Here is a 23065-nt window from a genome sequence, read left to right on the forward strand (position 1 = left end):
TTAGCCTGCTTGTCTTTAGATTTTTAACAAAAAAGGTAATAACAATGTAAACAAAATTGCTATGTAGAAATTCCTATCATAGGTGTATGTTGTGAAAATCTAGCAAGTAAATTTAGTAATAATTTATTTCGTGAGTATCTTTTGACCTTTTTTGTCCTTTCTCACATACTAGGAACATGTTACAACCAGCTCATGCTGCATCAGTACAGTATCCATTTAGGGTAGCACAAATCCTTATCTTTTACCCTAATTTGTAAATCTCTAAGAGTGTAGTTTAAAAATTGCTTTTATGTGATAACAACTGCTTATTAACAATCCTCGTATCTCACCAAACAGCTACACTCACCAGCGAAGAAAAGCTCTCTCTCTCTCTCTTTTTCTCACTCACTTTCTCTCTTATATACAAATGCAGGCTCTGACATTTTCACTTTCCAGAATGCTATGCTGTTTATTACATCCCGAGAACTAGTACCTGTTGATCCTTTAATAATAGTCACTGCAAGCAACACCCTGTTGCAAGGTTTTCCCAGTACCCACCATCTGCCACCCGTAGTCATAATTGATGTTTCTGCTTTGAACTTCAGTTAACATCAGGAGCATATAGATAGCTCTTAAAGCATTCATCACACTCTCCTGTGGTCGTTACTTTTTTATTCTCTCTTACACTGAGCAGTAAAGTCCCTGAGTCCACTTTATTCCTTTTATTCATCTCCATTCCTAGCATGCTGTGTGGCATAGAGTAGGCTTGTCAAAAATAATTATTATAAATTAATAAACAGACATTCAAATACAATTAAGTGCCCCCCTACGAATACTGGAAAAATTTTCTGAAAAGAGGCTAAGTCATCATAAGCATAGTCATATTCATTAATGACAGTGATTACAGAAGCCCAACACTAAGTGCAGTGCAAGAAGCAGTGACAGTAGTTCCAGATATGTAGAGAAAGACGATATTGTGAATAACGAAGAGAGGAATCTTAACGTCAGGTCTGAAGCTATTGCCTTCGTCATTGGTGAGCCTTGTGGTGAGAGGAGAACTATGCACAGTGAAGCATATGTTGAATTATGGGCCGCATGCTTTCACTCGAAGTATATCCCTTTTCTTTTATATGAAGGTATTATGAGGTCCTTCTGGGAATTGTTTTGTAAACAGCTGGAAAGTTTCTCATTTTTCAGATGAGGAAACTGAGGCTCAAATGTTTCAAGCGAATCACCCAAGGTAATTAAGTGAGTTAATCACTGAACTGAGATGATCATTTTTGTGTTGTGATACACAGCTCGGTGCTCTGCACCACTAAGAGTTGTGAATAACTTAAAACCACAGGACTCTGAGGTCCTGAGGTATTGTTTGTGGCCATTATCAACAATTTTAGTAACAAGTTTAGAACACATTTTCTTAGATCTCAAACTCCTACAAAGTGTTATTTGTAAATAGAATGTTTTGTTAAGAATTAAAAACATAATAAGCAAACATGTGCTAGGAGGATAATTGAAGGCTTTTTAAAAAACAATTGGCTGCTCCCAGGGATTCTAGCACTCATTTTGATACATGGAAACTACTAAAGTCAGACATTTAAAACATTGAAAATCAGTGCCAATTTGTGGATTATTACACTTAAAAATGCATAAAACAGGATCCACTTATTAAAGAGTTTCTGTAGTTTACAAATAAATAATTCACCATAGATTTAAATAATGGTAGAAAGACACATTCATTCATTCATTCAGAAAATAATTATTAAACATCTACTATATATTAGGTTTCTCCAGAGAGAATATGGAATATAGAATATATTTTACGCTCAAAAGATACGTGTCTATAGATACGGATACAGATATAAAGAGATTTACTTTAAGGAATTGGCTCATGTAATTTTGTAGGCTGTTAAGACCAAAATCTTCAGGGCAGCCTGGACATTTCAGCAGAAGCTGATGTGGCAGACGAAAGGCTCTGCCAAAGGTGGGGTAGGCTAGTGACCTCTCTCTACTGAGAAGTCAAAATCTTTCCTATTAATAAGATGAGTCCCACTCACATTATGGAGGGTAACATGCTTTACTCAAAGTCTATCAATTTAAGTGTTAATCACAACTATAAAATACCTTCACAGCAACATCTAGACTTGTGTTTGCCCAAACAGCCAGGCACCATACTTGAATCAAGCTGATACTTAAATTTAACTATCATAGACTCTGTGTCAGGGACTTCATGGAATTGGAAATTGCACTAAGGAACAGTTGAGTTTGGAAGACATCCAATGAACAGATGACCACACAAACATGAATTGCATTTGTCTCAAGTGCCAGAAACAAAAAGCGAGAGTACCTTGAGAAGTTATAGCAGGGAAACCTGGCCCAGTGGAAGGGACTTGGAGTGGCTCCCCCAAGAAAATGATAGTCAAGCTGAGGCCTGAAGGCTACAAAAATGGGGTTAGCCAAAGAAAACGGGAGAGACTTCCAAGTAGAGGAGAAGACCCTGCATTAGGCAGGAGCTGGGAAAGGGCAACATGGTCAGACACTAGGATACTTGGGGAAAGGGGGTACAAAGGGGTGTTTGAAGTGTGGGAGGAGCCAGATCCTTCAGGATCTTGCAGACTATGTGACAGGTTTGCCACTGTTAAAGTAGGACAGTGATTAGGAAGGGTCTCTGCATGTGCTTTGTGCCAAATGTATCAGAAAGGCTAAGAGTGGGAGGCACAGTGGCCAGTGAGGAGGCCAGATAAGAGTGTGTGTAGAGAGCGAGCTGGAGAGAATGGAATTAGCTTAAAAGATATTTTGAGAATATGTTGGAGAATGTGATGGAGAACGTATGAGGGTTGAGGGAGAAGTAGGTATCAAGCAAGATTCTAAGACTTCAAGCTTGCTCCACAGTTTGGAAGCTGGTCCTATTTGTTATGATAGGGAACTCTGGTTTAGGATTTCAAATGGAATAAGGGACCTATTGAGCTGGAGGTACTTGTGGTGTAGCCAAGTGGAGAAATCTAGTAAGCAGTTGGACATGTAGCTCTAAGACTCTACAACGATGTATAGGATGACAGAGAATTGAGAAATCATGAAAGTGGATGAGATTGCCTGGGAGAGTTATCATGAAAAAAGAGAAAGGCCCAAGACAGAGCTCAGAGCATCTCACGACTAAAGGTCAGCTCAAGACTAGAGGAGATGGAAAAGCAGAATGGCCTAAGAAATATGGACAAACCAGCACCTTCAAATCCAGCAGAGTTGCATCTCTGTCTTCCTCCCATACTCACATCTCTCTCCAGCCACGGCCAGGTGAGGTTCTTTACTGTTAGGGATTCATGGGATTAGGTTGGGTCCACCTGGATAATTCAGGATCATTTCCCAAATTTAATGTCTTTAGCCTTAATCACACCTATAACTTTAGTTCCCTTTTGCTATGCAACATTATCTACTTCCAGGTTCCATATGTTAGAATGGGGACATCTTTAGGGGACCAGTATTTTTTCTACCACAAAAACAACAATTCAAAGCACTGCTGAGAGGTCACAGAAGATAAGACTAAAATTCTTCTGATTGGATATAGTGTATGGAAGTGAACAAGAGTAATTTCAGTGTTTTGGAGGTCACAGAAATGGGCTAAAAAATTAAAATAGGGAGATTACAAGTAGATACTTTATTCAGGAATCCATAAGAAATGCTGGTCTTGAAACCCATTTAAACATGAGTGGATATTTATTATCACTGAAAGAATCATTGTCTATATTCAGGATTTGCCTTGCGGGGCAAGAATTCCATCCACCCCACCCAAACTCCAGAGAGTCACTTGTTTTCTATCCAGAGTACCTGAGGGAAAATGACTACAGAAATAATTAAGGGTAATGAATTAAAGTAAAATCTGGAAGATTCTTGTTAGCTGAAAAAAATGAAATAAAGATTAACAAATATATATTCTGAAACTCTTGACATTCATTTCAATTTTTAAAAACAGTAATTACCTTGTGGTTTTAGATATGTGTGTTCCAGGGCAATTAATCATCTAATAAATGTGTTTCTAATAAGCATTTGCTAATAGCTTGATGTTGGTAAAAATGTTTCAAGTCTGCTACCTCCAAAGCCAAAGACTTCAAAATAATATCTAGTGAGAGTTGTACTTAAAATGAGTATCAGCACTAATATGAAAGAAAAAGCAAATATAAAAGGAAGAAAACAGGAAAAAGTACTCTAATATTTATAAATTAACTTAAAAAATTGTAATCTTTAATGATTATTGAGTGATTAACTTATTTTTGGCACCGTTCTGAGTGTTGCACATTGTCTCATTTAATCATTAACATGCCCCTACAAAGAATGCAAAAACTATCCTCATTTTGGAAGTGGGATAACTGAGGCTGTACACATAGGGCTGGAGTTTGAATCTAGGAAATCTACAACTTTCAAACTGTCATAACAGTAGGTAACAGCTAGCATTGATTGTCTGTCAAGTACCCGTTTTATACACTTGACAGATGTAAATACTTACATCTCACCCCAGGCTTATGAGGTAGACATTTTCACACCATTATAGTTTGGAAAACTAAAGCATGTTTAAGTCACACATGTAATAAGTGGGTCAGAACTCACACCCGTGAAGATTGGCTCCACAGTCCAATTTCTTCTCCAAATACCTGAAAGGTGATTTTTTTTTTGAAACTTGTTCATGTAGACAGAGTGTTATCATAGACATTTCTGCTATTGTATTTGTAAAAGTATTTGGAATTAAAAATATGTGTAATTGTGAAGGGCTAGTAGACTCTTCCCTCTCTGAACTTCACCTTGCCTTCAAGAGTAAATGAAGAACTAGGTGATCTAAAGTATCTCTTCGCTGCATAGTTCTATGAACATGCCAAAGTTTCTTCTCCTCTTTTAACAAGTCTTTATTGTTCTGTTTTTACATGCTGGGATTTATGCTACATTGTATTGTTGTAATGATTAATAATCATTTAGATCAAGTATTTACTGAGTACAGTATTTGCAACACATTAGGTGCTACCCAAAGTGCATTACTTGGTTTGCTTTACTTAACCCTCACACAAACTTTGCTTTTAATTATGATTACTCTCTCTACCTTACAGATGAGGAAACTGAGCTTAGAGGCCCTTAGAGCTTTATTTAAGTCACACAAGCAGTAAATGGCAGAGCTGGGATCAAACCCAGAAAGCCTCACTCTGAAACTCAGAAGCCCAGTCTCCTTACCATGTTACTGTTATGTTGTAGGTGCTAAATCATTGACGACAAGCATCGTTGATGAGGTTCATAGTATTTGTACCACACACTCTGAAACAGAGTCAGATCAGACTGGAGCAAAGGTGAATCATTTGGCCTACATGTAAGAATGAGAAATGGGGAGATATACACGACGTGTCTGTCTAAAATCTTATTTTTCTGACCCACCCAATTGTGGTAATTTCCACAATTAGAGCCTTTCCCTTGGGTTTTGCAGATGGGGTCCAAAGGACCAGCTTAAAATGTGACTAGAGGGAGCAACAATTTAATGACTTACTTCCTGACACCAGCAAACAGATAAGCTCACCTGCTGCGAACAAAGGGCAGAACCCTAAAGGAATAGCTTAGGGTGTTTGAATCATGGGTAACGTTTCTGGAGCTTTGCTTATGACTGAGAAGTAGGCAAATATCACTAGGTATGCTGTGTGTGTGTGTGTGTGTGTGTGTGTGTATAGAACTATGTACGTGTGTATATGCGTGGTGGCAGAAAATAGCTAAGGGATTGCACAATTAGGTGTCAGACTTTAGAGAAGCATATTATAAAAGGGATGGAAGCAGCAACTGAATGTAAGAAGGTGTTAAAGGAAAAAGAGTCACCCTTAGTAAGTCTACCTCAATTTGGCCATAAACTGACATGACTGAGGCTGTCTTAGGGTTGTTCTCCATTTAAGAAATTCCTAGAGACTTTGATGTGGTGGGAAATGTGTGTAACACAATCATGGGTTTAGAAGGCTTCCAAAATCATCTACCCCAGACTTTGTCCTCTGCACAATCCGTGTGGGCTACCTCAGATAGCAGCTATTTGGGGTCCGTTTTTAATGTCAACCCAGAATGAGAGTCTACAGTCAGCAATCCTATGTTACCTATATTTGCTGTCAGGAAAGCCATTGCATATCTAAATCCTTTATATCAAGTTGATATCCAGCCTATTCTTAAGAAAGATAAAAATGGGTTATGTCATTATCCACCTAAAGGATTCTAATATTCCTAGAGCTATCACTAAATCACCTCATAATCTCTCTTTCCTATGGGATACCTTGAGTTCCTTCCATTTCTCCTTATTTATCTGGTTCTTTCTAAACTAGACACCTTCCAACACTCAGAAGGACAAGTATCACTGATGAGTTTCATAGTGTTTGTACCGCACAGAAAATGATTTTCATCATACAACATTGCTTAGAAGTGGGGAAGTAAAATTTGTGCCCACAGTGAGACAAGGCCACAGAGCAAGACCTTGAGACACCTTCTCATTGTGATTTTGTGAATCACAATGAATCCTCAGACAAGTCAACATTCTCTGCAAATCTGTAGAAAAATTCCTTCCTTTGCTTATCTGGATCTCAGTCTGTAATGGCAAAACCGTCATGGTGATAGTATTCTTGTAAAGAGCCATTGTGGGGATGAATCACATATCATTTGAGAATGTTTAATATGTAATGAATGTCATGAATATCATTTGTGAATTATGAATCTTAAAACTATATTCAGATACACATACACAATTTTGCAAATAACATCATATATATATATATATATATAGAGAGAGAGAGAGAGAGAGTCTCTCAAGTCTCATATATATATTACCAATTACCACAATTGGGTGGGCCAGAAAGATAGGATTTTAGACAGACACATCACGTGTATCTCTTCATTTCTCATTCTTATATGTAGGCCAAATGATCCATCTTCGCTTCATTCTGACCTGACTCTATGTTTCAGAGTGTGTAGTACAAATACTATGAACCTCATCAACAATGCTTGTCATCAATTATTTGGTACCTACAACATAAGAGAAAGAAGGTCTCTCAATGTCTCTCTCTCTCTCTCTCTCTCTATATATATATACACACACACACACACACACACACACACATACACTCTCTTTGCTGTACTGTTAGAGAGACAGAGAAAGAGAAGGTCTCTCAACTCTCAAGGTCTTGCTCTGTTGCCCAGGCTAGAGTGCAGTGGCATGATCATAGTTCACTGCAACCTCGAACCCCTGGGCTCAAGGGATTCTCCTGCCTGTGCCTCCCAAAGTGCAATGATTACAGGCATGAGCAACCTCACCTGGCCAGATACATAGCTATTAATGAAGAGTAATCACATTATTCATTGTAATCAACATTTATGTTTGTTGAAATTGTCTTAACACTTTCATGTGTTGTTTACAGGAATGTAACCTGGAATAGCTTAGCTATTCCAGACACACACTGCTCACCAGAGCTAGAAGAAGGCTACCAGTGCCCACCTGGATTTAAATGCATGGACCTTGAAGATCTGGGACTTAGCAGGCAAGAGCTGGGCTACAGTGGCTTTAATGAGATAGGTCTGTCTTACTGGTAAAATACGTTTTAAGTTTCTATTTTATGATGTTTATGAAGTGGACAGAATAATTAAATAATTGATACTAATGTTTTGACTGGCTGTCATATAGAAGAAATACAAATATAAATTTTAATTCTATGCCTATTTTATAATATATTCTACCCTACAGTGCATAGCATACATGTTATATATGTATATAGGCAGCAGTGTTTATATGGAGTTACAGATCTCTCATTTTTAACTATTTTGATTCTTTTTTTTTTTTTTTTTTTTTTTGAGGCGGAGTCTCGCTCTATCGCCCGGACTGGAGTGCAGTGGCCGGATCTCAGCTCACTGCAAGCTCCGCCTCTCGGGTTTACGCCATTCTCCTGCCTCAGCCTCCCGAGTAGCTGGGACTACAGGCGCCCGCCACGTCGCCCGGCTAGTTTTTGTATTTTTAGTAGAGACGGGGTTTCACTGTGTTAGCCAGGATGGTCTCGATCTCCTGACCTCGTGATCCGCCCGTCTCGGCCTCCCAAAGTGCTGGGATTACAGGCTTGAGCCACCGCGCCCGGCCAACTATTTTGATTCTTAATAATAGCATTTAAAAATATTTGTTTGTTGAACAGGGTTCTGGGTTGTTGACTCAAAGATAAACAAAATTTGGTTTTGTAACTATACCCTAATAGGCGAGGTAAGTCTTTAAAACTATAATACTAGGTATTGATGAGTGCATTAGAACTGAAAAGTGCTCCTTGATTAGAAGACAATTAATGAACTACTTAATGAATATGCATCAACTATGTAATAAATGTATGGGAAATACTTGTACATGAAAACTATGTACTCAAATGTGAACATTTCTTCTCGGCTTGCCTTATTAAGTCCTAAAATGTGCTATTACATACATAATAAAAGAACTTAGCATCTGCCATTTAGTTGATATCATTGTATTTATTATAATTCCATGCAAGTTGCACATATTGTATTATTAAAGCAAAAAATGTGTAATTCTAAACAAGTATCTTACGCCTTGAGAATTGTTATCAGAGTAATTTTTTAAACTAAATTTTCTTCAAGTCTCAGGCCCACGTGCTGAACTATAAAGTTACAGCTTCTATATAGAATGTAGTGCTGAACGTGGGCTGATGGTATCTTTTTAAGTTCATTTTTGCAAATAACATCTCAAGTTTTCATCTTTATATTTTAATATTTCCTCATATTTGATTTTAAGCATTATAGTTAGATGGCATTCTTCCGTCTCTTTTGACCAATAATATTGTCTCCTATTTCATAAAAATCCAGAAGCCAACTGATGTGAAGCAATTTCAATTTGCTATACTCTCTTAAGCTTATCCGGCTTTGTAATTGATCTTAAATCCTTCCCTCTGTCTCAAAAGTACAGAGGCGTCATGAATTATACCAATAACTTTTAGGCATGAGGAAGAAATCACAGATGTGGTATGGGAGGCGAGATGTATAGGCTGATACGCTGTGTGGAATAAGCTTCAGGAGTTCCAACAGCTGGGCATGACTAGAATGCATGCCTTCTCAGAGTCTGCAGCTCTTTCTTTTAGGGACTGAGTGTATCCATGTCTTCTATGGAGAGTGGTCACCATCCCAGGGTTAAGGTTGCCCTTACAGAAAATATCCTCCAATTTTTTAAAATCACGCAGCTAAAGCACATCACACCCTCACCATTTTTAATGCAACGATTGTACCCAAATTCAAAATGCAGCATTATATTCAAGTTGATTCACCTTTCTTCACTCTGACTTACAATGGCTTCGCTTAATATAAGGTGGAATCTCTGTTTGAGAGAAAAAGTCTCCTTGTAGTGTGCTGGTTCCAGAGGACCAATTCTAGGAGGAAATTGCCTTGGAGGCAGTCGCCCCCTACTAAAGCAATTATCTTACTATAGCTGTACTGTTAATTTATCTCCCAAGGATTTAAGCTCCTTGAAAGCAGGAAGTGCATCTTTTCATCTTCAAGTCTCCAGGGCACAGGGCTATGCCTGGCTCACAGGGAGGCTTCCATAAATATTTACTAATAGGCTCAACAAAGTGTATGTCCTTTTGAATTCATTGGTAACCAGGCATGTTTGTATGAGGAGGTAGAGCCACAATAGAGAATTAAGTTGTTTTCTTGTTGTTCTTTTCCCTGATTTTGTCTGTTTTTGTTGGCAATATTCATTATTCCTCATGACTCCTTCCTTTCTATACAGGCTTAATTTCATCTGTTTGCTTATTTTTCCCAAATGATGATTGAATTCATCATCACTGTATGACTAATTGTTAGATAATGAAATGTTGATCTTGTACCATAACCAAAACATTTTTAAATGGTCACTATAATTTAGACTGAAATTGATAGCTACTTCCTGATATTATGTATCACTGTAGATACACAGACTACTATATTTGAAAGTTCTTATGGAAACAAAAGACAATGTTTTGCCCAAAATTAGGGAAATAAAATATTTTATTAGACACATGTGATCATCTCTTCATACATGAATTTGAATTTAAAACATAATTAGGTGCCTAATTATGCATATGAATTTGGCTAATTACTTGAATATGTAAGTAATTATGATTAGTGAAAAAGGAGCCCATTTCCTTTTCTTACTAATCAAATTACCATTCAAAACATGAATTTCAATTCACTTATAAAATTTCTGGCATAAGTAGCTTTATGTCTCATTAAGATGTAATACTGATGATGTTGAAAAATTCAAATTTTAAAATATTTAAAAGCCAGAGTCATGGAATAGAAAAAATGACAAGGAACCCCTGTTGTAAGATTGAAAAGTAAAGACATCTTTTGCCCTTTTGTGTCCCCCCAATCATCCAAATATCCAGAAGACTGAGAAACAGAATTGAAATTTTCATATTTAAGAACTCTGAAAAACTGTAACTACAAACCACATCACAGGACTGACTGGGTGTCTAACAGAAAACTTCCTGAGCGGATTCTGCCTACTGTAAATCTCAGACAGCACCAGCAGCATAGCAATATTCTAAGATAATGCATGTTCCTGGATGAATAGAACCGTCTCATATTTTGAGTCAGGGAATCAGAGCAAAGGCTGATTGTGGAGGCTTACCAGGACACTATGCAGCATCACAAAGCAGAGGCCCTCATTTCTGCAAGCAGTTGGTGGGGAGATAGAGTGGAGGGGACACAACTGCTTTGTGATGGGCCCCAATGCTGCTGATCTGGGTTGGTTAGAATGGGATAAAAGCTAAATGGAAGGTTTTCATGGCCACTAAAACTTAAGATGACCTGGGGAGCCTTTTAAAACACAGATTCTCAAGCACCATCCTCATGTCAATTAAATCACAACCTTAGAGTTATCCAAGGAATAGATGGCTTTTAAAGACTCTTCAGGTGGCTAATGTATGTGCATATAGAGTTATGAACCAATGGACTAAAGAAACACACACATACACACACACCTATATTATAAAAACCTTCGATGCCATCTTGGTCCATTTTGGTTGTTATAACAAAATGTCATAGAATCAGTGTCTCATAACCAAGAGAAATTTATTTCTCGCAGTTCTAGAGGTTGAGAAGTCCAAGATCACTACAGCAGCAGATTTCATGCCTGGTGAAGGTCCACTTCCTGGTTCATAGAATGGCACCTTTTCACTGTGTCCTCATGTAGTAGAAGGAGTAAGGGGTCTCTCTTGAACCTCCTTCATAAGGTTACTAATATCATTAATGTGGGCTCCACCTTCATGATCTAATCACACCCAAAGTTCCTACCTCCTGGTAGCATCACCATGGGGGTTAAAAATTCAGCAAATCAATTTGGGGGAAATATCACCTTTCTGTCCATTGCACTATCCTGCAATATTACCCTGTTCCTCCCCAAAGTGAAACAGTGACAGATATCTGGCCTAATAAAATTTATTTCAAAGATGAGTCATAATGAAAAGAATGAAGACCATGTCTATAAAAAAGTACTTTGAGGTACTTTTAAAACAAACAAACAAAAAATCATGATATATAACTCATAAAAACTTAGCAGGAAGCAAAGCACTGAATTACAGATTCAAAGGATACAATTTGTCTCAGTAAGTGAACATAGAACAGTCAACACTGAGACACATCTTAGTAAAATTGTTGGAAATCAAAGCTAAAGAAAACATTCATTAGTCATCCAGAAAAAAAAAAAAAAAAAAAAAAAAAGGTCAAGTTAGCTATAAAGAGGTACATCAGAGAGGCCTGAAACTTCATGTCAATATGGAACTCTAGAATGTAATGGCACAATGCTTACAAATTATTTAGGGAAAGAATGGGTCAAGCTCTTTCTGAATATTTTTGAAGAGGCAGGAACATAGAGACTATATTTTGCAAGAAATCTTCTTGAAAACATTCAGCCAATCAAGAGTTTCTTATCATGAGCTAGTCTCTAGTATCCATTTGTTGTAAGAACAATGCTAATACAACTGTAGGATTTACAAAATACAATGTAAATATTACAAATTGTGAATATCTAGAAGAGATAAGATAAAAAATGGGGGAGATAGTGTAATGATGTTGACGTTCTCAACATTCACACTTAGCAGTTTAAAAAGTACCATTTGTACAATATATGGAATGTATAATAGAGATATATGCATACTTGTCATGAGAAAGTTTGATAAACTCAAAAATTACTTTCTTTAGAAATAACTCAAAAATCCAAATAATGTTATCTATGACCATGTCCCAAAAAATCATTTCAATATGAGTAATAAAATTGGCATCAATTTTTTCTAAATCTTGATAATAGTTCTCAAAAGAAAAGTAACAGACAGCATATTTTTAACCTCTGAATAGAGTTATGCTGTTTGCTGTAGCATGCTTAAAACTGATAGGGGCACATGACTCCTTTGTGGTAAAGTCTGCTTGAAGCACAATTATTCAAAAGAATGGCCCTGGGGTTTAGATCATGACTCCACTTTATATTAGTGTGACAGCCTTAGGAAAGTAATTAACCTCTCTGGCCTCAGTTTCCCCATCTAGGAAATGGGGTAAGTGACAGACCTACTTTATAGAGTTAATGCAAAAAGCAACTGAGAAACTACACTTAGAGTACTGTGTAGCATAGAACACACACAGAATGAGCTAGAAATGGGGATGCACGGGCAAAATATGAATGTATCTCTGTGTTATTTGAGGGAAAATGGCATAATAACAAGGGAGGGCAAGACATAGATGTTTTCACACTCACACACAACATCTGATCTGATTCCCTTTGTTTACAGACATTAACATATGCAGGTTTTTCAGTATCTTATGCAAGGGAGAGGCATTGGGGCATGGGCACGGTGTTTTTGTTTTGTTTTGTTTTGTTTTGTTTTTTGAGATGGAGTCTCGCTCGTCGCCCAGGCTGGAATGCAGTGGCATGATCTTGGCTCACTGCAACCTCTGCCTCCTAGGTTCAAGCGATTCTCTTGCCTCTGCCTCCCAAGTAGCTTGGACTACGGGTGCATGCCACCATGCCCGGCTATTTGTTTTTTGTTTTTGTTTTTGTTTTTGTTTGTATTTTTAGTAGAGACAGGGTTTCACCGTATTAGCCAGGATGGTCTCGATCTCTTGACCTCATGATCTGCCCGCCTTGGCCTCCGAAAGTGCTGGGATTATAGGCATGAGTCACCGCGCCCGGTCGGGGCACGGTGTTCTTAACCTTGCATCTTGCCTATGTTAACTCCTATCTCCCATTTCATTTTATTCCAATCAGTGACTAGCATTCTAGAAGGCAAATTTTTGGTGGTGTTTGGTCTTTATTCATCAATTATTCCTCTCCACTCTCACAAATGTCCTCACTTCTGTGCTTGTACCAGTCTCTCTAGAATCTGATCAACATTTAGCCCGTGTCACTGAATTTTCTACAGTTTGATGAAGCATCATGCATATGTTTAATTTTATTTATTTATCCCTATACATTCAAATTTGTGATCCCTGGATTTGAGCCTCTCCCTTTCAGCAGCCTTTCAACAGGCACTCCTTCCACAGAGCCTAAGTAAAGCACCGGCTGCAGCATTTGAGCAGAAGGCACAATCATGCTGTGACATGCAGGGGCTCCAGCATTAAGTGATTTATTTTCTGACCTTCTCTAATTCCCTGGGCCACACGACGACTGAGATACTGGTTATTTCTGTCTTTTTCTTCCATGTATGTACTTTTCCATCTTTATTTCTGGCTAGATTTCCTAAGCTCCTTCCTAAAGACCCCCAACTAACTCATCCCCACTAAGACATTAGCCTGTGAACTCAAGATATCACCCATTCCCCATGTTCCAAGCTTCCTGAGGGGTAGACATAATCTAAAGGATATCTTGCAAAATCACAAAACGTATTTAGCAGACATTGAGATTCCATGATTGAAGGATGTGTGGCGAGGTGGGTAGGAATCATACAGTGGAAAGGTTTGGGGATTGACAACATCCTAAAAGCCACACTTGTCGATGTGACACAAAATCACAGCAACTCACCCTATTTAGAAAATTTGCCTTCCCTTTTCTGAATACTTACCCCACTTTCAGTTCTTACTTCTGCTGTTCCCACTTGTTCATAAACATATGAGACATACAAGCTGAGACATAAAAGAGGCGACTCTGTGATTTTCTGTAATAACACTGGACATGAAATTACAGAAGTTTAGAGCTGGAACAGATAATACAGTCATGCGTTTTACCGGCACAGGTGGGGATCTGAGAGTCAGAGTGAGTGGGGTTAGAGTTACAGAGAACTCCGGGCAGAGGCAGGCTGAACTCACTTCTCCGGATTTGCAGATGTCCACCATACCTGCTGTTTCCACCAAACCGTCTTACAACTCAAAATAGTGTTTAATTAAGAAGAAAATTCAAAAATAACTTGCAAAATTTAGTTTTATTCTTAATTTTCTAGTAGAATGTTAGTATTATTTCCCTTTAGTGAAATGCTGGTGGAGAAGACCATTGTCCAAACAGAGGTGATGTGCCAGTTAGAAAAAAAGCAACACAAAATATATCGTATGTGGGAAAGAAATCCCAGCAAACAAACACCATCGAACTAGAGATTCCTTGTCATGATATTTTGTAAAAAAGTAAAACATTTGGTACAAAAGATGAGAACAAAACTATTCCGGTGGTGGTTTGAACCCTTCATTCATTATACAGTCAGGTAAAAAATAAAACATGTTCAGTTTGGACTGAACAACCTAATGAATATCGTTGGATGATAAAACTCATCCTGGAAAGTCACTTAGGAAGTAAATCGCTATCATGCATTTTTTATTAGTCTTTAGAATCATCAGAATAAATGACAAAAGCCCATTTTCAAAAAAATCCAGAATAAATGAAATTCAACTGAAACAGCTGATATCAGAGGAAGCCCACAAGCAAGATAAACTATAAATCAAGACATTCTGAAAATAACTAATAGAAAAGACATAAAACTTACGCCCTTAACACTACACGAGCTGTATATGGTGGATCACTTTGCCTATTCTATATATACAAACGTCGAAGGTAAAGCCAGGAAATAATAAACATTATGTTCTTATGGTGGCTAATTGTCCAATAGACTGTCGTTACTTTTGTAATTACTGTCATTACTTAGGACAACTGTCATTATCATTTATTGATTGCATATTATGTGTCTAGCACCAGTGAAAAGGTTTTCCATCCATTGTGTTTTTAATCCTCCAAATAAGTGCATGAGGTATCATTATCCCTCAACTGATGAGTGAGGAGAATGAGATCAGTAAGAATGTACTCGCCCAGAGCCTCTCACCAGCCGCATTTGGAAGCCAAGTCTTGCTGCCCTGTGTGCTGAGGCCGAAGCCTGTGCTCTTGGTCTACAAACTACTATGTTACCAGAGAAGTCGACCATGAGTAACCTTGATTCTTGTGGCTTGTCAGGACACCTGGTCCATTATAAAGTGTCATTATGATGATGGAAGAAACACATCTTCCAAAATAGTGACCTGCCATAGTGACATATCTTGCAACATGGTGACCACCCTCTTGTCCTGAAGTCTTTAGACAAGTCTTAGACAAAAGAATAAATGTAGGCTGGGCGCGGTGGCTCAAGCCTGTAATCCCAGCACTTTGGGAGGCCGAGGCAGGCAGATCACCTGAGGTCTGGAGTTCAAGACCAGCCTGGGCAACATAGTGAAACCCTGTCTCTACAAAAATACAAAAATTAGCCGGGCATGATGGCGGGTGCCTGTAATCCCAGCTACTCGGGAGGCTGAGGCAGGAGAATCGCCTGAACCCGGGAGGCAGAGGTTACAGTGAGCCAAGATTGAGCCACTGAACTCCAGCCTGGGCAACAGAGCAAGACTCCGTCTCAAAATAAATAAATAAATAAAATAAAATAAAATAAATAGATAAATAAAGAGTAAATGTGAAGAAGTGTGACGCCCACTGCAAACTGATGGCCCCTTAAGGGGTTGGTCTCTGGCTTAAAGTCTAGTCCCTTGTATTCTGTATTCTGTGGGACAGAGAGTTGGCGCATAATACATGTTAGTTAAATGAAAGAATAAGAATATACCTGGGAGGCAATGCAGTTTTTTTTTTTTTGAGACGGAGTCTCGCTCTGTCGCCCAAGCTGGAGTGCAGTGGCTGGATCTCAGCTCACTGCAAGCTCCGCCTCCCGGATTCACGCCATTCTCCTGCCTCAGCCTCCTGAGTAGCTGGGACTACAAGCGCCCGCCACCTCGCCCGGCTAGTTTTTTTGTACTTTTTAGTAGAGACGGGGTTTCACCGTGTTAGCCAGGAGGGTCTCGATCTCCTGACCTTGTGATCCGCCCGCCTCGGCCTCCCAAAGTGCTGGGATTACAGGCTTGAGCCACCGCGCCCGGCCGGCAATGCAGTTTTGTAAGCTATTGAGCTATAAACATCTGGGCAAGGATTAGAGATAAAGCCAGGAAAAAAAAAAATGAGTAAATACCACTTTTGATCTAAAATTAGATGGTAGACATGTAGGCTAGAGATGTGGAGGCTGAGGCAGGAGAATGGCGTGAACCCGGGAGGCGGAGCTTGCAGTGAGCTGAGATCCGGCCACTGCACTCCAGCCTGGGCGGCAGAGCGAGACTCCGCCTCAAAAAAAAAAAAAAAAAAAAAAAAAGAAAATATGCTATTTGGTATATTTTAGTGAGTTTTGTGCCTATTTGAACTAAATTCAAAATGCCATGATAAGCCATGTGTTTGCTATATGTAATTTATAGCTACATGCATTAATTTCTCCTGTGTATTTGAATTTACTTTCTTTGCTTTGAGATATGAATATTTAAATTTGCTTTCTAAATTATCACAAATTAACCAGCAAATTTATCTAAGAAGATTTTGGAAATCCACATTAGTTAATTTCTTTATCAGAATGTGACATAAAGCGTATTTACCATATTAGTTTCTTTACAAAAAAAATCATAAAGCTTTTCTATCTGTATCCTCCTTAAAATATTATATAAGAAAACTACAAGTTGTCAGCTCCACAGGAGTTAAAATGTGGATTTTGGATACTTAGAACAAATTTAAGATGATGACTTGAAATCTTCATGAATTTTTGGCAACAATAAATTAATTGGGCCTCTCAAGAAAGTGCGGAAAACTAAGGTAAAGGGTGATTGAGTCTGCCAGATTTCCTATATTCTCAACTCACTTCTGAAGGACGTAATTATGGGTATTGAAATTTGGGACTGGTATTTTTTACAAGGAGAAATATATTGAACTGTTATTTACTTTTGTGGTGTTTCTCTTCTTTGACTTTGGGTAGTATTGACTATAAGCTATGGACTCAGCTCCCTGTGTGGGTCATAAATCAGTTTTATTAAATATTGATTTAGAAATATCAGTTATTATTTTCATCACTGGTGGAGTTCTGTGCTTCGGACTACCCCTGTATCTTGCTGAAATAGGATTGACGATGGATCCACTTACACGGGTCCAGTGTTTTAGTTTTAACACAGGATTTACTTGACTTTGAAATAACTTCTATATCTTTTTCTATTAGTATTCTTTTATTTTTATAATTTGTCTCTTATTACATCTGATATTAAATATGGACATAAAATATCATGAAGGAAAATTACTTTTATTCAAATTATAGTGGGATGTAAATTGAACTTTGTTGATGCTGCTGCTAAAAATTGATTCATCAGAGTTAAATGATATTAAACCATATTTCATGCTATTGTATGTGATATCAGATGAGAACTTTACAAATGAATAGAAAACAGAAAGTTATATATCTACAACCATGATTTATTGCAGAATATACATTTTTATTGTAGCCATAAAAGAAAAAGCACAGTAAAGACTAATTTGTAAAATACGTAATTGAGATTTATAATGCTCTCAGAAAAAAGCACCAAAGGCTTGTTTTTGATGCATTTATCTTGATGTTTACTGTTCCCATAGGAATTACTTAGTGATTTTTATGAAAACACATATGGAGGAGAGACCTAAGGCAATAGAATTCAACTAAAAGGGCTTCATCTGTGATAATTCTATATTTGCTCTCTGATAAAAATTCTTTTATCATAGAACAAGGAAAATCTGACATATTTTTGTTGCGTCTGGGGCAAGATCAAGAAACATCCTATGAGGAATATTTGTGAAAACCCTTAGCCAAATGCAAGGGGTTTTATCCCTGTATCTTGAATCATAAGTGCCCCTAGGTTACATGAAATGTGTGCTTCAGGATTTTTAAAGGGACTGTCTTTAGGTTTATCGGATTCTCAAACAGGGTCACAGACTTACTTAAATTGAAATTAGATGTCCAGATATTATTTAGAATGTTTGGAAGAAAGGAGTTTAAAAGCAGAAATTGCAGGCATGATTTTTTAAAAATAAGGATGTGCATTGTCTGGTGAAAGATGTTGAGGAGTTCTTGTTGAATGGATGAGAAAAGACGGTGACTAGAGGAGTTTTTCATCAGACAGTGAAAGGAAATTTTAACAGTAACTTTTGGAGGACATAAAGTGATGATTTATTTCATGTTATACATAGAAGACAGTGTTCATTGAAAATATCTAGTGGCTTCCAAGAAATTAGCATTTTTATGGTTGTATTTTAAACATTTATAAGTTGCAAAAGTAATACTTCAAATAATGTAAGAGATTTAATGATTTAAGAAAGTAATAAATTCTGCCATATATAATTCCCTCCCTCCTTCCCTGTCTTCCTTCCTTTTCTCATTTCTTCTTCCCTCTTTGTAAGTTTCATGGTATGTTATAAAATGTTTTCCATTCTTCCCTTACTGATAGACATTTAAGTGGTTTTCAGTCTTTCCTTGTAATAAGTAATGCTGTGTTGAATACAGGCATATATACATTCTGTGCTCGTGTATGATTATGCTTTAGAACAGATTCCTAGAAACCATTTCTGGGTGAAAGGATATGCACATTTTTAATACAATAGATAGCTGGTTGTTTACTTTTTTAAAAGATGGTAAGGATTCATAGTCCTGCCCTTATTGCGTGAGTGAATTTTTAAAAATACCAGGTATTCTTTTTCAATATGCATAAATATTGAAGGAAAAAATAACGTAGGCATTTTGTATTCTGTACTCTGTACTCTTCTGAACACAGCAGTCCATTCTCTTCTTGAATGTATGTGTTCATCCCATTCTTCTTGAAATGCCTCTCTCCTACTCCCCCCATCACCTGTGACTCACCTTTCAGGACCTACTTAGGTAAGTTTCCCCTGATCTGCCAGTGGCACTCATCTCCCTTCTATACGAACTATGATAGCAAGGTTTGTGCATCAAAGTTGATACTTCATTACTTCGTTCTACATGTGTCCCACCATCATGTGTGCACACATGCATGCCTGTGTGTGTTTCCCCCTGATCTTCTGGATGAGTTCATTAGATCCAGTTGCCTCAGGTGGGAGCAGGGCCTCAGGCACTTCTTTTGATGTCTTTTCTCACTCTCATTGAACTCGGTATATTCTTGAGGACTGGCTGATCTCATTTATGAGAATTTTATATTTGATAGGTTGCCTTTTAAAAAATCATCATCTGCAGCAATTTAGTAATTGAAAATTTAAGTCAAATTCAGATACAACTCTAGGCTCTAATTTCACTGTTCGTTTGAACGTAGGACTTCTCCGTTAAGCCAGATACTCACGTGAAACACATGTGAATAGACTAGCTTGGAAATCGTGTATGGACAGTCAAGGAAACTTTCTCTGCTGGTGACAGCAGCCCGTAGAACATAATTTCCTGGACACTCTATGAAATCAAATCAGTTTTACCAACTAATCAGTTGGAGCAAAAAATAATAGTGTTATTTAGGAAAGCCCTAACACAGCTTTTACCTCAAAGCTGATGAAGACCTGACCCTGGCACTCTAGGGGCTTCCATGTTCCAGCTGTGAGCCCTGCTTAGCCAAAACCCTGATGAAGAGGGAAGAGCCTCCTCCTCTGGAGAGAAAGCCCGCAGCCTTTGACAAAGTGCTTCTAGCCTGAACCACATGGGCTATGAAAAAGAAGTTGGTCATCCTGAGCAGTCACTAGACAGTGGAGACAGCCCATCCATTTTTCTCCTTTATTCTTCCCTACCCCTCAGCTCTCACTCCCTTAGGCCTTGGGGTTCTGGAATCATAAGAGCAAAATATTCTAAATATACTAAAACATGCTAAATATAATAACTTAAATATGCTAAATAAAATTAAAACTAAAATAAACATATTAGAATAAATCATGAATGGCTAATAAATATAAGCTGCCACCATTAAAACAAAAATAACAACCACTACCACAATTGCTACTATAAAGATTATTATTGATCAGATTTGTTTTTAGATAAGTAGAAAAGTGAGATGTATTTCTATTTTTCTGAGAATGTAACTATTCTTAAAGAATATGAGATGCTTTCTTACAGTAAGCAGAAGAATGAGATGTATTCATAAATAATATATTCAACAGTTATTTTGCACTTACTCTATATAGGTACTGAAAATAGAATGTACCTCAAACAGAGATGTTAAAATAAAACAAGAAATGAAGGTGAAATAAATTCAGAAGAAAGGATGGATCATTAACTTGTTGTAGTTCTTATGGCCATGTGCTGGATGCAGGCATGCCTGTCTGACTGTGTGCATGTGTACATACATTGCTTCCAAACTTTTTTTTACTATGACTTTGTCAAAGTGAAGCGTAAGCACTCCACATAATTGCAAGTCTCACTTCCCCCATTTGTTTTATTTCTCACATTTATGTAACTTGTCTAACCTCCGAAACAAATGTTTTTATTAGTTCTGGTAATGCAAAATAATCTTTAGAGAATTACGATTTTATTTTTGCTTTTGTTAAACAAGATCTACAGTAGCATAGATTAAGTGTGCCACCTTCATTTTGTACCTGGCTAAACATTTCTGCTTCCTATGTACTTTTTCTGAAAATGGCTTTATCTTATTTTTGATAATTAGCTTCAACGAGTACAGAATTCTCCTTTGGTATTGATTGGACATAAAACCTGAAATATTTTCGTTGTATTCTGGAATCTATTACTGCCAATAAAAAGCCTACCGTGGGTCTAATTTTAAGACTTTCCTTTTTTTATTTTTTATTTGGTTTTGTGAATTTGGGGTTTTTTTTAATATCCATTTTCCTCTGGTAGTTTTTAAGATTTACCCTTTGCCTTTGCTGTCTTGTGCTCTTAGTATCCTATGCCTAGGCATGGATTTTTATTTTGTTTCCACTGTGAACTCATTCTCTGCATATGAGACTTATGCCTTTCTTCAATTCTGGAAGGTTTCTCAAATCAGCTCTCTTCTCCATTCTCTCTATTCTTTATTTTCTGAAATACTGATTAATATTTGTTTTTATCATATATTTCTTTTTCTATCCTCCATGTCTTTAAATCATGCTTTCTAACTTCCTTCTATTTTCTTGACTTGTCCTCTTGTTACCACACAATGGGTGGGTTCAGTTGCTTGGCAGGTGGCAGTCCAATGACCACAACCAAGGAGGATTTAACCAGAGGATTTCATTACTGGCAACAAGTAAGTAGAACACTGGAGATAGTTCCCAAAGCAGTGCCTCCCCAAACACAGGTGAAAACAGGGCTTTGTGGGGGCTGCTTAGCTGAGTCACTGTATGCAGAGGTGGAGTGCAGGCAGACACAGCTGTTGTTCATGCTTCTTCATATGTTGCCCATACAGAAAATGACACATAAGCTCTTCCCTGGACAGGGCGTTTAGTATGGTAATGCGAAGAGGTCTCCAAAGTTCATCTCCAGCTCAGGCATCCCTGGATGCCTGGGACCAGTTTTTTGTGTGTTTGTTGTTTGTTTTGCAGGGACTTGGCTTCATCCTAGAATGTTTTTAAACAACAGAAACTCAAGGGGCAGCAGTTAAAAGTGGATACTTCTTCACAGTGTGTACCCAAAAACCCAGGGACCCTGGGTTACACTCTGGATCCTCAATTGGATGCACAAGGAATCTTCTATCATTCTGCATCCCTCTAGGAGTTGTTTACATATTTTCAAGTTCGAGTTATTTGCTGAACTCTTAATTTTCTCTCAGTGTGTCTAGTCTGCCATTTATTGAATTTTCAATTCCAACATCTGTAATTTTTATACCTAGTGTTTCTATTTAATTCTGTTTCAAATCTGCCTGTTCTTTTATCTTAGATTCCTGTTCTTGCTGTTTTCTTTCTAATCTTTTCTTCATCTCACCAACCATTTTAAACATGCTTATTTTAGAATTTGTTTCTAATCCATCCATATTTCCTAACTCTCCTTTATAATAGTTCATTTTCTTGTGTGGTTTATAATATTGACTATGAAGTCATTTCCACTGGCTATGAGATCATTTTTCAGGGGTACTCTGGCCTGAACTATGACTGGGGTTGTGTTTGCTGCAGTTTCACGGATATCAACCATTCTTACTGATACTCGTGTTACTTTTGTGGCTTAAAGAATGTATTCATCTGTTCTCATGCTGCTAATAAAGGCATACGTGAGACTGGGTAATTTATAACAAAAATGATTTAATAGATTCACAGTGCCACGTGGCTGGGGAGGCCTCACAATCATGGCACAAGATGAAGGAGAAGTAAAGGCATGTCTTACATGGTGGCAGGCACATCTTACACAGGGATAGGCAAGAGAGCCTGTGCAGGGAAACTGCCCTTTATAAAACCATCAGATCTCATGAGGCTTATTCACTATCATGAGAACAGCGCAGGAAAGCCCCGCCCCCATGATTCAATTACCTCCCACTGCATCTCTCCCACGACATGTGGGGATTATGGGAGCTACAATTCAAGATGACATTTGGGTGGAAACACAGCTAAACCATATCAGGGAAGGAGAGGTCCTTGAACTATTTGCATTTTGGGGGCACTGTAAAATTAGACTACACACTTCAGTTGGCCCAAGTCTTGGATTCTGACTTCTCTTAGGAGACTCTTTGGCCCTTCTTGGATCTGGACAGAAGTCAAACAACATTCTGCTTTTTCCCTGAGCTGGAGGCCAGGGTTCTTCCAGTTCATATAAAATGCAGAACAACCCTATGTAACTCTCAGCTTTGTAGAGACACCTCAGCTCCAACCTCC

The 23065-nt window shown here is 37.9% G+C and overlaps 1 protein-coding gene across 2 annotated transcripts in view; it reads left to right on the top strand.

Moving 5' to 3' along the window:
- The window catches only part of NALCN (sodium leak channel, non-selective), a 354929-nt gene that overhangs the window by 66842 nt on the left and 265022 nt on the right, over positions 1–23065 (top strand). For both annotated transcript variants that reach the window (XM_033177337.1, XM_033177338.1), the window contains exon 7: positions 7389–7543. In XM_033177337.1, the coding sequence (XP_033033228.1) occupies positions 7389–7543 (155 nt within the window). The remainder of the gene's footprint in view (positions 1–7388; positions 7544–23065) is intronic.

The sequence above is a fragment of the Trachypithecus francoisi genome, unplaced genomic scaffold (genome assembly GCF_009764315.1).
Source record: "Trachypithecus francoisi isolate TF-2019V2 unplaced genomic scaffold, Tfra_2.0 Lachesis_group18, whole genome shotgun sequence".
NCBI classification, from domain to species: Eukaryota; Metazoa; Chordata; class Mammalia; order Primates; family Cercopithecidae; genus Trachypithecus; species Trachypithecus francoisi.